This window comes from Protopterus annectens, chromosome 17.part0 (genome assembly GCF_019279795.1).
Source record: "Protopterus annectens isolate FY-2018-M chromosome 17.part0, PAN1.0, whole genome shotgun sequence".
Lineage (NCBI taxonomy): Eukaryota > Metazoa > Chordata > Ceratodontiformes > Protopteridae > Protopterus > Protopterus annectens.
This window is the reverse complement of record NC_056751.1, coordinates 313,595,747-313,613,682: the sequence shown is the minus strand read 5'-3', so window position 1 is coordinate 313,613,682 and position 17,936 is coordinate 313,595,747. Positions and strand designations below refer to the sequence as shown.

Genomic DNA, 17,936 nt, shown 5'->3' with positions numbered 1-17,936 from the left:
TTAGTGATCATTCATGGTTTTATTTTAATATATAGAGCAAAACCAACAGCTGAACCTACTGATGACAGGCAGGTAAAGTTTGTCTCTATGGTGGAAATGGATAAAGCCCTGACTATGACACTGAGCACCTGAGATCAGTCAGTGGCTTGGGTACTGCAGTAGCAAGATAAGGGAAGATGAGAGTGAGTAGCCAATACTGACTTGACCACGTGGGGTGGAGGGTGGCAGTACAACTTATTACAATGTGAATAACTGTCACAGGAAAAGAGTCTTGCAGGCAGCAACAATCAAGAGACATGTCAGATCACTGACAGGCCACATATGTGGTAGCTTTCACGTGGCATGTGCAACAGCATGCATGCCCTCAGAGGAAGACACTGCAGTCACTAGTATCTGTCATGGTGCACAACGCCATGGAGAGGGGATTAAGGCCACATAACAGAAAAACCTTGACAGCTATCTGGTTGATGGTCTACTGTGACCAGTAAACCCCCCAATGAGGAAAGATGGGGCTGGCTGATTGTAACAGGGATGATGGCAGACAGGCATGGAAGACAAAGACAAAAATAAAAAAAGACAGACAGTTGAGATGACCTTAAACATAAAAGAAGTAACAGTCTTTAAAAAGACCCTCTCACTATTAAAGACAGTGTAGAAATGGTTTGTACACTGGGAAACCTATGCTATATCATCTCCTGTAATAGCAAATCTGGAAAAAGCAAAACAGAAAAGTCATAAAATTCCTGCAATAAACATTTCACTGTATCTGTGCCTGCTGTGTAACATGCTGAGTGAGGTTTGTAGTTCACAGGAGTGTCTTTTGTCCACCTCTAATGACAATGGCACAGTGACAAAAATTGTTTTGGTAAATCCGAAGGCTGTAGAGGTACAGACAAGGTGATAATTAAGCAGCTTTTCACAATAATGTAAACCACCCTCTGTCAAATACTTTGGAATCAAATGCTGGAGAATGCAGAACAAGAAACATAGGTATCAAAGATGCTGATCCACGGGCTACAGATGCCCAGTCAAAAAGGAGCTGTGGAGGCAGTTTCCTCCACTATCACACCCTGTATCTCACTGTGATGTGGCAGGTTCCTTCCTTTACAAAATTTTAATCAAAGGTTCTCAACAAAACCTAAGCTGGTGAATGCACACTGGAGTTTACGAAGGGTGGTATTAATGCTAGTGATTACCTTTTTGCCAGCTTTCTGACAGGCGTCTGTTGTGGGAGCTTTTGAAAGTGTCTCATTTGATGAGATGAATGAAAACAACTGCATCTTTCTGTTGTGTCACTTTGGAAGAGCCTCAATCAGAGTGTTTTTCTATCTGCTTTCTTTCCATTTTGATACAATTCAAAATATTTGCTCTAATGTATCTATTGTTCTTGTCTGAATAAGATTGCAAGTTTTTAAGCTTTCTTTACTTGGTTGCTTTGTTAAATCTCCTTACAGTCCCCAAAATTATCACAATCACGGTTTGCCACCAAACAGAAAGCCACTTTAAGGAAATTCTTTTGGATCAGTTTACATATCAGAAGCATGCTTATTAAATGACTTTGATGGTGACAAAGTTACCTTCATAAAAACTGATGAAAAATGTAAATGCCTGATCCAAATGCTTGTATATTTTTTTATGAAACAGGCAAGCATTTAACCAATGATACACTTGCAAATCAAACAAGCAGCCGACTGACCAATGATTCCAAAGCTGTGAGAAGAAATTATTGAAGTGCATGCCAGTGTTACTCAGATGGGAGTGGAACACCACCAGACATTACCACTTATGCTGGTAATCCACTTATCCACAAGGGAGATCATATGGCAATAGAAAAACAACAGTGAACTGAAAGCTACACTGATGATTAAATCAAATACTGTGACTTGGCCCTACAATGACTCTGAAGAAAGATCACATCCTTATCTTTTACCAGTGGAAATAGGCATATCCCATCACCTACATCACTAGGTCAGCTGTTAAAAAAAAGTATTACATAAAAGTATTGAAAATGCACAGACAAAAAAGTTGGCTTAGATGATTCACCTCTTGAAAGTTTTCACTAAACCCAATTGTCACTATATACAACATGCTGTAAGATCAATTGCAAAATAGTGTTACATTATCTCATGAAGGCATTTGTGTATCAATAAACACTAACTTTCATGGATTATCCACAGTGGTGATTCTTACCTGCAGTTTGTACTGCTGCTGGATTCGCTTTTGGAGTGGTTCCATGCGAGTTTGCATCTCCACTTTGGATAATTCTGTACACTCAGAATGTGGACTTACACCTGGGCTTGGAAATACATCCTACATAAGAAAACAGCAATGGGACATGAACACTTGAAAAACATAATTCTTCGGTATATATTAGCCTAGAAAAAAGCAACAATTTATGAAGAAAATGTTACGACTTGTTAATAAAATGAAGGTATACTACAGTAAACAGGGAATGTATTCAGCAAAATTCTTGATAATAGTGAGATGTCTTCATAATACGCATCACTGATGGACCCTCAGCCAAACAAAGCAGGACCTTAAAAATTGCTAAGACTGCTAACAGGATAATGCACAAGAATAAAAGGCTCTATCACCCTATACTGCACAGTAAAGTCTCCTTAGCACTTGATTTCACTACACTACGATATGTATGTGATTTTTTTTAAGATTTTTATTAGCTTTACAGAAACAGCAATATTAATACAAATGCAATGGCAGGTGCACCCAGAAATGTAAGTTCATATCAACTTTACTAATTTCTGTCTTACAGTCACAATATTTTATCTTGTAAAAGTTTGAACACAAAGTTTAATCTAATTAAACACATTTATTACTTTTTAAAAATGTGAGATTATTCACTCAAGTTCACTGATGGACTGAGTAACAGACTAAGAAAATTTGTCCAGGAATCTATGCAGCACAAAAGATCAGCTTATAGTATGTGCAAACTGTCCAGCAAGATAAATTCCTATACAATGGTTTGAAAGTAAACAATTACAACTACTGTTTGGGATATACTTTTCTGAGGTGCAAGCCAAAACCAGTGGTCTGTGGCTTACCAAGTTTGCAGATGATTGTAAGCTGGACGCGGTCTTAAATTCCCCTAGTGATGTGAACATCCTCCAAGTGGGCCTTACCCAAACTAATGACTGGGGGCAGAAGCACGGCCTCAAACTGAATGCCAAGAAATGCACCATTATCCCCTTTGGGGAAAATGGCATCCCCATTAATTAAATTAATAACAACATATTAAGCAAACAATTAGTCCTGAAGGACTTGGGCATTCACGTTGACAGCAACCTGACTTTTGACCACCAGGTTGCCTCCGTTGTACAGAAGGCTTTCTACATGGCCCACCTCATAACTAAGGGTATTTCATCCAGGAACAAGGAGGTCATAACATCCCTGTACTCCTCCCTTATCAGACCCATTATTGAGTACAATGCCCCCTTCGGCATGTACCTTACCAAGCACATGCAGCAGCTGGAGAGACCATAGAGGTTCCTGACCAGGAAAATCCAGGGTCTCAAACACCTGTCCTATAAAGATAGTTAAAAAGCCTTGTCCCTTTACTCAGTCTCATACAGACTGCTCAGAGGTGACCTGTGTCTGGCATACAAGGCCATCTCAGACCCAGCCTTGCTGGAGTTGCTGCATATCCGTAAGTCAAACTCCACTCACGCAACCTGCACTCAAGGCCTCAACCTGGTCTGTGATATTAACAGAACTTGTTGGCGGGATAGATTTGTGTTCCAAAGACTCCTCCATCTGTGGAACAGACTCCCTCTCCATGTCAAGAAAAGTACCTCACTAGCCCTCTTTAAGAGGAACCTGGACGACTGGATGGGAAACAGAAAATACAACCCTGGGATCCCACTTGTTTCCCTGCTGGACAGGGGAAACAGGTGCTGACTTTGTGGGGACATGGGCGAAATTCTTGGCTAGGCTTATAAGACCCTCCAGGCCAATAGTCTAGTATCATCCTATAAACCTATGAAAATGACAACAGTACCTAATGGAAAGACTTAGCATTTTCCTTATTGCATCTTTGTGCTTGCAGTCACTAATGTATTTTAAATCTAAATTGCTTCTTTCAACATTTCACCTAAAATTAAAGTTTTAAAACACAAATTACAGAAACTGCAGAGTGGATATCTGCCATCATACTGTCTCGATGGAGACATTTGGATCATTTTGATGATGCATTTTGGTGGCCACAAAGAAAGCAGCTAAGCTTAATGTCACTGTTGAAAGCCTCAATGCTTCCTTTCAAAAATGTGAAAGGATAGGGGACTGCCATTTGTTAAACAATTGTAAATTAACAGTTTGGCAGATAACTATTTGCCTACAATTGTACAGCAATTTTTTTCAATTAAATAATTAAGGAGTGTTTACATAACATCATTACAACCTCATGGACATGCTGACAAAAAGGGTACGCAAACGTTTTCAGTTGCCACAATTCACTTTTTTTTAATAACTTAAATTTTAGGTGAAACATTGAAAGTCAGAGTTTAGTTTTATAATAAATTAGTTACTGCAAGCACAAAAATGTGATAAGGAAAACTGTAAGTCTTCCTGTTACATACTACCATTCCTTTGAACTTGATTTTAAGTGAACTGAATTTACTGCCTTTACAAGTGCAATGGACGGCAAATTCACAACAAAAAGTTTTAAAATTAAAAAAAAAACACACCTGCAATTCAGGACATTAAATATCCCACATACCCCCATATTTCCTGTTGCCACTCAAAATAAATACACAAGAAATAATATAAATATTTTTTATAAAATTAACACAACATCTCTCTACAATTCACAGTACCAGGAATAAATTACTCTTCATTTGTGAACTGCAAATAATAAACAAGCTAGTCAACATGCACACATGAACTATGCTAAACTGATATATCTTCCTAAATGTATCAGTGTAAAAATACACAAAGATGAATAACTACAGACACCAAATGTGCTATGGCATAAAAGTGATCTTCATTATTCAACCATCAGTAAAACAGTATATACCCACTCCTGGTAATATTTAATCAGTTGGGCTTCACTCTTGTGGGCAAATCTGACCTCAGTAACAATGTGGCAGGGATTATTACTGTAAGAAATGCATAATGTCTTTTATTTGATCACTCTAGAAAGATTTCAAACAAAGGCATAATGTGAGCCATTATTAGGAATGTTTCAACTGGTCTGATGGAATATGCCTGAAACTGACTTTTGTTCCTGACATAAGCTGTAGTGTTTGAATGTGAGATGCAGGAAGAATATTATTCTCAAATTCTCCCACATTTAGTAGGAATCTTCTGCCCTGCTGTTAAATTCCCAGCCTCTGCACACTCTCAGAATACAATCACACTCCCAAAAAAAAGAACACGGCCTGAATTTCAGGATGTACTTCCCCGATCCCACAGTCTATGACTGAGGCCAACCCCTCATTAACCATTATATAAGGCAACACATTGGATAGTACTGTCGCCCCACAGTAATAGGTTCCCCAACTCAATTCTAGGCTGAGGTACCTTCTGTGTGGAGTCTGCATGCCCTTCCTGTGTTCCCGTGAGTTTTCTCTCGGTGCTCCAGTTTCCCCCTGCGTTCCAAATACATGCAGTAGATGGATTGGATACTCTAAACTGGCCATAAGTGTGAGTGGTGTGTGTGAGTGGGTGATATGAAAGAACAACAGTGGCAGGGCTAGCCATTAGGTAGTGTGATCCTTGGGCTCTAGATGATCGGCACTGTTGAAGTGATACCCAGAGTCCATGCGCAAAAATGGGATAAGGGGTTGAGGATGAATGGATGGAAATGAACATAAGAGATGCATGAACACAGAACTTACCCAAAGGAAGTTCAGAAAGAGGTCTGAACCTTGCCTTTGAAGGCTTGCCTTTCAGGCAATGATCCAACTTATACCTTGGGCTTTGATGTGGCCACTCCAGATGGGTTAATTGCTGGCACTTACTGAAAAAACAAAAAGAAAAAAAACAGGTGTGCACAGCACTAAAAAAAAACAGCTTTATGAAACCTCTGGTATCTTGGGAAAAGCCTTCAGAAGAGTTCTTTAAAAAAATCAATCAAAATTCACATCCAATTAAACCCCCCCAACACACACAACATGCACAAAAAAATGTCTCCTGTTTATCAGTTTCAACAGAAATAATGGAGGTTATAATTATAATAATACTTTTAAATTATATTTACACGTGACTAGTGAACATAGGGAGCATATTAACAAGCAAGTTATTGTGAGGAAAGATAGGCATAAAAATGAGAGCTCTGTATAATTTGTTGCATAATATAATCAGTAATAATGTGGTGGGAATTATTAAATATTATTGGCTATTCTACAGGAAAAATAAGTTACTACAGCTAGTATTGTCTATAAAAAGGGAAGAAGTATTAGTAAAATTAGAATTCAATGTCATTTTAGAGTAAACTCTCGGTTAACTGGCACCCATGGGGAATGGTAGATGCCGGATAACTGTAGTTCTGGTTGCTTGAGAGTTACTATTAAAAATAGGCCTGACTAATACTGTACCCTATACTATTTGTTTGGTTTGACTTGTTCTTAGGTTGGGGAGAGAGGGAATTTATTCCTATTTTCCTTTTTAAAACTCTAAAAATGTAAGGTATGTTTCTGCGGGAAGGGGAAACAGAAAGTGCAACACATGAAAATTGTACTGTATTACTTCGATTTTCTTCTGGTTATGTGAGAGTTCTGGTTGCTTGAGTTCCGGTTAACTGAGAGTTTACTGTATATGGCTAGTGAATTATTTTTCTGTTCAAATTGAGCCACTGAGGGGAACTTTCCCCTGTGTATCTTGTAATATTAGGGAGTGAATATATTTGAATTTCTCAAGAAGATAAAATATGATGTTAAAAATATTTTGTCACATAGAACTTTGTCAGTAATTTACATCTGAAAGTGGCCTTGTAAATTGTATTATATTAGGAAAATAGCTTAACGTCAAATTTCAAGAACACATCAGTGGAAAAAAAAGAGTCCCATAGCAGCCCATTTGGCTATTTATCGACTGTGATGGTTTATTAGCTACTGTTTTTATAAAATGTGGGTGAGAATAAGACAGGAGAGAAGACAAGAATATAAAAGATTTACTGATATTTAAAGAGTCTATTTATATTCATAAATTTAGAACACTGAAACCATCTGTTTAAATGTTGAGTGTAACTGGAGATGTTTCCAATGAGCATTGCTATCATTATTTTTTTCTCTTACATCTGCATGGATTTTAACTGATTGTAAATTTGTTTGTATTTTCTGAAGAACTCCTCTCAATGCTTTTGCCAAGGTGCCACAGGATTAATAAAGCTGTTTTTAGTGATGTGATGTGATGCCTAATTTTACTTGCTGATTTAGTGAATTTGGTTACATTTATTTGCTAGAACTTACAGGAATGCTTCCATATGGACCACTAGGAAATGCTGGTGCATGTCTTGGTACAGTAGTTGTAGCTTAAGGCATTGAATACAGGATGTTGTCACTTATAATACACGGGACTGAGATCCAAACTGTTTTAGCAGCAGAAAAAAATGGGGTTGGGAGTATTCTCCAAGTGTGGTATGTGATGTCACACTGTGTCTTGACATAGAATACATTACATGACCTCTCCAGATGCAGAAATTTCAGAGAAGAAATGCCAAACTAGGACATTAGAAAAGGTGAACCCTACTGCAGGCATACCAGGATGGATCCATGTTAGATTAGACAAATCCTAAGACAAAATATAAGTCTACAAATCCTTCACAGAAAGTATCTCATGAGTGACAAAAGCTGATAAAATACTTACTATAATAATACACTCCTCTCGGGTCTAAATTATCCCAGCCATTAAGTGCTGAATGAAAGTCCCAGAGACATTTATTAATACAACTGTATAACTATGTACACAATTGTAGTAGTACTACAAGAACAAATGTACATGTTCATCCAAAAAAGTAAAGGCAAAATTTAAATAAAGGCATGTACCTGCTTTATAGTCTGCAACCTTAGGTCATCACTTGATTCACTTCTACTGCCAGTTTCATTTGTGTCATCAGCCTCTTCTTTCGTGTCTTCATCTGAAGAACCATACCTCAAAACATCCAGTCTGGTTTCCAAAGTTTTATTACCAGCATTTCTAACAGCATCAAAGCCAACAACCTGATCTGATTCAACTTTCTGTATGTCTTTCTCATCACTGAACATCCCATTTGTAAGCTCTTCTTCATCTATTACTTCCTTCCAAGGGAAATGTTTATTCATTGATTTGGTGAAGCACTTTTCCAGAGCCCTTGCCATTGTTGTATATTCTGTACAGAAGAGTCAATAACAAAATAAGAGAATTACAATAACTACAATCAGCATAATTGCAATACTTGTACTGTATCCAACAGTGACTTGAAGTGATTTGAAGTGATATTACAAGAAATATAAAACTAGCAAATGTTTTCTCGTTTACCTGTACTGTTAAGAACATCTGCCATTAATATTTTTTAAAAGAAAACCATATCCAATTTGCAAGAGTGAAATGCAAGTTTATACTGTAATCTTTTTCTGTTTTTGTTAAAATGTATCTGATCATAACCATCTCTACTGGCATAAAGGGATGAAGCCCAAACAAACTGAGTTCGAGCAGCAGTTCAGGCACCTGATAGGTGTAAGCAAGAGAGGATAGGCATGTCTATCCTAGGACAGAACTGGCCATGCATAGCTACATAACATCAGAGGAGGATAACAATGATGTAAACACATGGTTGGAGGAGGAGGGGTATTTGGTTTGCCAAGCCACCAATATGTAGTAGCCTTTATCGCAACTGTAAAGAAGCACACAGATGAAAGAAGAAGCCACTGTGGGTCTCCAAGGTGACTCAGTATAACTGCCTAAGAACTTTCCATAACACTAGATGTCCAAATAGATCATTGTTGGAGTTTTGCTAACCATTGGAAGTATCCTGCCAAAGATACCATACATCCCTCCAGTGTACCAAAGCTTGGGTGCCATCTGTCTGTCTCATGACCTATGCATGACAGTGCATGCTAGTACATACGAGATGTACAGATGCAAAGTTTCTCAGAGCTTTCTTACTGCCCCACAGAGAGACAGACAGACAGACAGACTTCTATGGCTAAAAGAACAGTAGGAACAAGTCTCAAATCAGCAGTAAAGAGAGGGGAGCGGCTAGGCCTGCCTCAGCCAAAGAACAGAAAATGAGAAAAGGGAGTTTGGAGGGCTGGTGCATGTACTGCAATAGTGACTTATTCAGACATCTGGTTTTATGGTAAGTCTTTACATAACTGTACTATGTACTTCATTTGATCACTGTTGCACTATTGCTGACTACTAGTAAGATTCCCAAAGCTTTAATACAAACTGAGAGATGGACTGAGGTATACAGCTGCAGTCCAGTATAACCAGAAGAATTGATCCAACAAAACCAGCTCTAGCCCTAGAATATATATCAATTTTGTAAAGGTCTGAAGAGAAGAACAAGTGGTTGCCTCTAGAACAGTTCTTGAGACCAGATCCCTGAAAAGGGCACCAGATAAAGCAACAACCCTGATAGAATAACCTCTAACCTGGCCTGGAAGAACATTCCCATGGAAAATGTAACAAAGGGAGATTGCACGAAAGAACAATCTGGAAATGGTTTGGAAACAGGAAAAGCTAGCTTTTTTACCCTCATAAGACATGAAGAGTTGATGTGATTTCCTGAAGGGCTTAGTTTCGTCCAAACAAAATCTAAGCTGTCTGGGAAAATCCAGCATGTGAAGGAATTTCTCTCTTCATGTTTATGATGAAAACTAGGTAGAGAAAGATATCCATAGTGAAATGCACAAGTTTGTCTTTTGAAGAAGCCTAGATTAGAAAATCCTTTAAATAAGGGTGTATGTGAATACGCTGGAGCCTACAAAAGTCTATCACAGGAGCTAGACATTTTGTGAATACCCTTGATGCTGTAGAATGACCAAAGTGCAAAGCAGAAAATTGAAAATAAAATTCCAAAGCACAACATCTTAAGCAAGATCTGTGATGTCAATAAACAGGGTTGTGAAAATGGGCATCCTTCAGGTCTAGGTTAACCAGAAAAGCTTAAGGAGGGATCACAGGTAGAAGATTTTGGAAAGAAAACATCTTGAATTTTGGAATTTTTAGGGTTAAATAGTTCAAAATGGGTCTCAAAGCTCCTGCTTTTCTTGGAACAAAGAAGAGTCCTAAATAAAACCCTTACCCTCTTTTAGAGTAAGGGAACAAGTCTTTGGTTCCCTAATGGTACAAATGCTAAATGACAGGTAAAATGATTTACTGATTTGGGAGAACCTAAGGAATTCCAGAAGGGAGAAGAGGAAGGTTCCTAGTTAGTTTCTTTTTATATTATTCTAAGAACCCACTTGTCGGATGTGCATGCAGCATATCTAGACATGGCTACGGCCACTGACACTTTTGCCCTTGCTGGCATCATACAAAATCTAAATAATTTAAAAATCAACCCATATGTGGTTAGACAGTTAGCAACCTGGCTGAAAGACAGAATACACAATGCAAGTTGTACATGCCTCATCAAAAAGTATTAAGCGACCAGAGATGTCCTTTAGGGCTCAGTGCTGGGACCACTCTTTTTTTTTTTCCATATCTCCAAGCAGACAGACAAGACATCTAGTTAACAGTTTGCAGACGACTGCAAACTTAAGAAAGCCTATGATAAACAGACTCTCCAAAATGAACTCTCACTAGTAAATTCTTGATGCACTAAACATAAGCTCAAATTAAATGTTAAAAAGTATAGTATCATCACCTTTAGTTGATCACCCCACCCATCATCATACTGCCTAGACAACACAACTCTACAAAATGAAAATGTTTGAGACCTAGGTACTTAAGTTCATAGCTCTCTCTTTTGACCATCATGTAACAGTGGTTGCCAGGAAATCCATTTATTTAACCTATATAACTTCCAAAGGGAAAACATCAAGGTCTAAAGAGGTGATCACTCCATTCTACTTAGCACTAATCAAGTCAAGTATCAAGTATAATACCTTCTTTGTCATGAAACCCTTTTATTTAGCTTATCTAACTTCCAAAGGGAAAACATCAAGGTCGAAAAAGGTGATCACTCCATTCTGCTCAGCACTGATCAGGTCAAGTATCGCGTATGATGCCTTCTTTGAGATGTTGCTTACTAAATATATCAAACAATTGGAAAGGCCCCAACCATTCCTAGCCAAAAATAGCACAGGTCTAAAACTCCTGTACTATCAAGACAGGCTGGAAAATCTATCCCTTTATTCAGAGTTCAACAGACTTTTTGAGGGGCGATCTCCATCTTGCTCACAGCGCTGCTGGAAATCCAATTGTCCTGGACATCCTGTTTCTCCAGAAGTCCAATGTCTCCACAAATACTAGAATAAGAGACCTAAATTATCGCCAACAGATAAATAAAACATGATGGAGGGGCAGGTTTATAATCAACACATTCCAAACCTCTGGTATAAACTTGTCCTGCATGTTAAGCAATGTGACTCACCATCTTCCTTTAAACATAAATTAGATGACTGACTGGATATCCACAAATTTACTTCAGAACTGACCAGTATGGCTGTCCTGAAGAGAGGAGGTGTTGCCCAAGGAGAGGGTACTGGCAAGGTGAGAATGGTCATATAATTTGGTGGCTTTGGGATATCTATGATTCTATGAGTCTATATTATCCATTACAAAAGTGGAAGGCACTGAAAAAGTTTTCCTGAAAGACTGGACAGGAGTTGACTAAGGTGGAGAGAGGACAGGAAAGTTGACAGTCATAAGTTTGAATCCTTTTCAAGAAAGGATCCTTTAGGTCCTCTGAAACTAATTTAGATTTATCCTGCCATTTCTTTTTAGAGAATTTCTTACCCATTTTGCTGAGATTTCTGATCTTTGTGAAAGAAGGGGTATGCTTTTGAGGTGTAGTTCCTCTGGAATTTTGGTACAGGGAAAGAGAAAAAGCTTTTTAAAGTCCTGCATAAGTTATCCTCTCATTGTAAGTTTCTGCAGTAGCTGGACCAGTCTTTGTTCAAAGGACCAAAGGAGCATCAAGCCACTTTGCCATGAGATCATCAGGCAAGAATTGCAAATGCACCTAAGAATATCTGCTCAACACAGAATCAGTTGCTGCAGCCCAAGAAAGTGCATCAGTAGCAGCATAACCACACTTTATTGAATGTCTTACCACCAGTAGCAAAGTTAAGCAAGGACAAAGGGAGGATTTATTACCTGTGTCAGGAAAAAAAATCAGAGCTCGGGCTATTCATGTTATCAAAAAAAAAAAAAAGGACAAAAAGGTACCAGTTCATATGGGTTTGGTAGTTGATGACATGTAAAGAAAGTGCAGCAGAAGGGCACACTTTCTTTCAATACCTCTCCATGTCAATGGGCAAGGCATTAGTAGAGGACAAGAGTTTACCAGCTTTTTTAGATTCAACAGAAACCACAGCAAGATCTGAAGAAAGGTTCTTATATAAAAATAAATGAGACTCTGGTATCTTGCAAAACCTATCTAGGGTCTTTGGAGCAGGTGGCTGTGATTCAGGAATCAACCAAGCAGGCAAGAAAGTATCCTATAAAGCATCCAACACAGGAGAAATGGCTGAAGACTTAGGCACGTTCATGTTTAACAAGTCAGTTTCTCTTTTGAACATCAGACACTCACTTTCCTTCTCAAAGGGAATGCTGCACAATCTTAAAAACAGTGCCACCTAAAGATAATTCTCCTAAAGGGAAGTTAGCAAAAAAGTGTCTTCATTCTCTGACTCATACCCTGTTAATGACTGGATCTGTGAGGAATAAGCCAAAGACCCTACCTCAGACTCATCTTCTGATGTCTCTCTCTTTCTCTTCTGAGGAGTTGAAGAATGAATAAAGAGAAACTAAGGAAGCTTTAATGACATCAGCGCTTTAAATAGCCCTTGAAAATAGTTACATCCCTCCTGCTGTAGATCAGATAAAGAAGGAGATATAGGAGGAGAGGTGTGTTTTGTTTTTTGCTTCTTTTTAGGATTGTCAGCAAAAATAATGCAAGGAGGAGCAGACTCATGACATAATTCAATAAGTGTACCATGGAGGTCCTCTTAAATGAGGATCTGTGGTCTGCCCTCTGGTCCCTCAGAAATTACTAGCCAAGGATCCCCCTTTGTGGACATGCTGGCCTTCTGATCAATTGAGTGGGATGAGCTAAATTGTGAGGAGAGGTTACAACAGGGGAACAGCAATAGAAACAAGGCAGTCTGATGGCTCTTCATGCCTATCAACAAAGACAATCAGGTACAACTGAACAGAAACCTTTGAAGGATTGGGTTTCTTGAACTTCTTTTGCGGCTGCTGGGGGACATCTGAAAGAGATGACTCAGAGGCCATCCTAATTCATGCAACCTCCTTAAATCTCTGATTCTCTACGTATATTTTTAGAGAAGCTAAATGACTCCTGATAAATTTAGAAACAAAGGACTTACACATAGAACAGTCCTTAAACTTTTGATCATGAGCTCAGCAGTATAAACAGAATGACTTTCTTTGTAGAGAATCTGCCTACCAAAGTCACATTTACCACTCCTTGCTGATGCAAAAATATCACCAAAACAGTCAGAAAATTAGTGAAACAGGAAGGGTCCACAACAAAGACGCTTACCTGCCCACAGCAATACGAAACTGGCACAGGTCATACAGCTGATAGATCAAATAGAGAGATGAAGCCTTTCTTCTCGAGGCAGAGGTAAGAAAGCAATAAAGGAACTCTGCACCCATATGTCCCTTATGTATTAGCATGCACATTCTTGCATAGATCATAGGTCAAACATACAGTGAGAGAGGAATGTGCCTTATCTTGCTATAATGGCCAGATGCATTGCATTATTGGTATGATACTTCGCAATAGTTAGCTATACAGCAAGAATGATCAAATGAAGGACATCACTCACTCCTCTGTCAAGACTTGGGGTTAGGGTCATCATAAACACCCATATGGCCTGGATACCACTGAAGAGCAAAAGCAATGCTCAAGGCTTCTTGAATGATGGCCCCTGTAGAAGGATTTCCCTCAAGTGAATCTGGGGAACCCCACCACTAACAGGGAACAAATGTGTTTAAGTCCAGTAGGGGGAGGCTTGATGGTCAGCAGGCAAAGGACAAAAAAAAAATAGAAAAAAAATAATCCCTGTAATCAAAATTCTTTCATCAGTAAAGAAAGTATAGTTGTGTAAAATCTTACCATAACTTTAGATGTTCTTCTCTTCTAGATGCTGCTGTATCCATAACAGAAGGGAGTTCACCACTGGTGGACTCACGCACGTCTGGCAATTATGCAATAGATAGATGCTACTGAAAGGGTGCGTGTGACATCCCGCGACTCTCTCAGCAGATGTCAGCCATAAACAGACATCGGGTACAAAACAGACATCAGCACGCACCTACCTCAGAAATGAATGCCACCGGAATCAGTGACTACAGAATGGGTACTCAAGAGTCAGGCAAGTGTCAGGGGGAAGGCAGGGTGGGAAATTATACAGCAGCGTATAGAAAAGAAGGACATCTGAAGTTATGGTAAGATTTTACACAACTATACTATGTCCTTCTGTTCATATGCTGCTGTATACATAACATAAGGGAGAGTGCAAAAGCTCCTGTTATTAGGGCTAGGGTGGAGGAACAGAAGCATTTTCCACAAAGCCATGAAGGATGTCTCTGGCCAAACCTGCTCTGGATTTAGAAATAATGTCCGACTTGTTTTGTTTTGTGAAGGTTTGGACAGAGGACCATGTAAGCTGCCTCTAAAATAGCAGCCATATCTAAACCCTTGAAAAAGGCCCCAGAAGAGGCCACTTCTCTAGCGGTCTGTGCCTTTACTGGGAAGGGAAGCTGTTTGCCATGCGTTGAGTAGCAAAAAGAGATGGTATTGGAGATCCAAGAGGATATGGTTTGTTTGGAAACAGGGTGTCCCAGTGCTCTTGCATGGTAGGAGATAAACAGTCTGTCTGATTTACAGATGGATTTGGTCTTAGCCAAATAGTATCTGAGTTGTCTGTGCACATCTAAGAAATGTAGGATCATTTCAGCCAGATTTTGGGGTGAAGGGAAGAGGGTAGGAAAGTTGATGGCCTGATTCAAGGACAGCTCATTGACCACTGTGGGCATGAAGGTTGGGTTAGTACAAAAGCACACCCTGTCCTTATGGAAAACAGTAAAAAGTTGACAGGCCATAAGGGCTTGCAGTTCATAAACCCTTCTGGCTGAAGTAACGGCCACCAACAGTATGGTTTTCCAAGTACAGTATTGGAGAGAGCAGTCTTTGGCTGGGTCAAAGGGGGATAGAGTCAACTTCTCCAGAACAAAATTTAGATCCCAAGGGGCCAGAATAGGCTTCTGTGGAGGTCTAAGATGCAGAACCCCTTTCAAAAATAGTTTCACTTCCAGCCTAGAAGCCAAATGTGGGGTGAGTGGCAGGCATGCTGAGATGGCAGATAAATGGGTCTTAATAGAAAAATAAGACAGTCCAAACTTTATTAATTCACACAGGTAAGACAAGACCATTGGAGGTTCTACTGCCAGTGGAAGTAAGTTGTGTTTTTGACACTAGACAGAAAATCTCTTCCACTTAGAGAGGTATGATTTCCTGGTAGTTGGTTTTGTGGTCTCCTGCAGAACTTGAAGCACATCCTCTGTGTACAGGAGTGTGAAGGAGATCAAAGCCCTATCACCCACAATGTGAGGTTCAGAGTGGACAGTTGGGGTGTAAGAGTGTTCCCTTATCCTGTGTGAGCAGGTCCATCCGGTGGGGTAACTTGTGGTGCTTTCCCTTGGCTAGATGGATTAATAGGGGGAACCAGTGCTGCCTTGCCCAGTAGGGAGTCACCAGCAAAATTTGTGGTTATTCTTTCTAAATTTTCAGCAGAACTTTTTGTATGAGAGGGAAGGGGGAAATGCATAAGAGTACATCCCCTTCCAACGGAATGAGAGAGCATCCACCCTCCATACTTCTGGATGTGGTACCCTGGAATAGAAGGTTGGAAGTTGTCTGCTCATGGGGGAGGCAAACAGATCCACATCTGGAATACTCCATCGATGGACCAGGTCCAGGAACACATTCCTGTTTAGCATCCATTCGTGAGACTGAGTCATGGTCCTGCTTAGAGTATCTGCCATCCCATTGTCTGTTGAAGGTATGTAGATGGCTTGGATGATGACTTACCTCTGTAGGGAGATTTCCCACTCATGCAAAGCCAACCTGCACAGGAGGTAGGACCTTGTCCCCCACATTTGTGGATGTACCACAGCACAGTGGTAATGTCTGTGTACCACCTCAACGTGCCTGGTAGGACACGATCTTTGAAAATTTGAAGGGCCAATATCAAGGCTCTCATCTCCTTGGTAATGATGTGCTCCTTCTGTTGAGTGAGGGCCCATGAGTTTCTCACTCTCCATTCTCCTGAAGTTTCTCCCCAACCTGTGACTGAAGCATCTGTGAAGAGGTCCTGTTTGGGGGGGCAGGGGCTGAAGGGGCAGGCCAGGGTTGGCCTTTATTTGGGTTATCCATCAATTCAATTCCCTGAAAGGCCATGGAAGCATGGGGACCATGAACTCCAGGGGGTGCAGATGTTGTTTCCACACTGTTCTCAACTACCATTGGAACTTCCTCATGTGCAGCCTTGCCAGTGGTACCATGGGAATGGTGGAGGCCATGACTCCCAGGAGTCTAAAAAACCTCCTGGTCGACAGGGCTTTGAAGGGCAGTAACTCCTTGAAATAAGAAGTGAGAGACAATATGTTTTCTGGGGGAATGCATGCCATCATTTTCTCTATTAGGATCCTGCACCTGATCCTGGGAGGGTATCAGAGAGGATTTTTTAAAGGTTTTTAGTAAACTCCAGACTTCTCAAGAAGGAAATAGAGAAATTTAGGTGGTGCAAAACCACTGGAACTGATGGGGCCTGTATGAGGATACTGTCTAGATAGGAGAAGAGTTGGATTCCCCTTGATCTGGTAAAGGCCATGACTGGTGTGAGGCACTTTGTGAACACTCTTGGGGCCATAGAGAGAGACCAAAGGGTGAAGCACAGAATTGAAAGTGTGCAGAAAGAACACACTGAGAAGTGGAGCAATTTCCTGAATAGGGGATGGACTGGGATGTGTAAGTAGGAGTCCTTTATATCCGGAGATACCAAGAAGGCTTGTGGGAGGATCAGGGGAAGGAGAGTAGGAAGAGTGAGCATATGAAAGAAGGGTACCTGGAGGAAGGTGCTGAGACGGGACAAATCTAGGGCTGGTCTCCAGGACTTTATTTCATGGGAACCAGGAACATCCTGGAATAAAATCCCTTTCCTCTTGCAAGAGGAGGTACTCCTTGAATTGTTCCTTGAGTGAGGAGTTCCTGAAGGACAGGGGGAAAAGAAGCCAGTTGGTCTCAAGGGGGTTGTGGAATTCTTTTGGGTGTAGGTTTGGATTCCCATACCATGAAGTATCCCTGTTTTACTATCAAGAAGACCCAAGAGTCCTGGGTGGCCTGATTCCAAGTAGGGAGGGAGAGAGAGAGATGCATGGAAAGAGGGGTGTCTGGATCTAATGTATGATAATCACTGGCCTGAAAGGGCTGTTTGGGAGAAGGAGTAGAGGAAGCAGACCTCAAGGAGAGCTACTTCCTGGAATCTCTTTTTTCTTTGGTTGGCATTTGTCTGGCAGGCCTTCTGATTCAGGAGGTTTTGGCAGGGTAGTTCCTTTGAAAGTGTGGAAATGGGCACACAAAAATGTGTCTCAGATCCTGTAGTTCCTTACCCTTCTCTTGACAGGCCTTGAAAAGTTCAGCAGCTGCTAAACCAAATACAGCTTTGTTCTCCCAATGGAGCGTCTAGGAGTTTAGACTTAATGTCGCCAGGAAGAGGCTGCAACCTAAGCCAGGGTATCTC

The 17,936-nt window shown here is 40.2% G+C and overlaps 1 protein-coding gene across 1 annotated transcript in view; it reads right to left on the bottom strand.

Moving 5' to 3' along the window:
* Window positions 1-17,936, bottom strand: part of LOC122791433 (bromodomain-containing protein DDB_G0280777-like) — a 1,939,725-nt gene that overhangs the window by 495,037 nt on the left and 1,426,752 nt on the right. The window contains exons 10-11 of the mRNA XM_044059175.1: window positions 7,998-8,320; window positions 2,191-2,310 (exon numbers count right to left, since the gene is read on the bottom strand). Coding sequence (XP_043915110.1) covers window positions 2,191-2,310; window positions 7,998-8,320 — 443 coding nt within the window. The remainder of the gene's footprint in view (window positions 1-2,190; window positions 2,311-7,997; window positions 8,321-17,936) is intronic.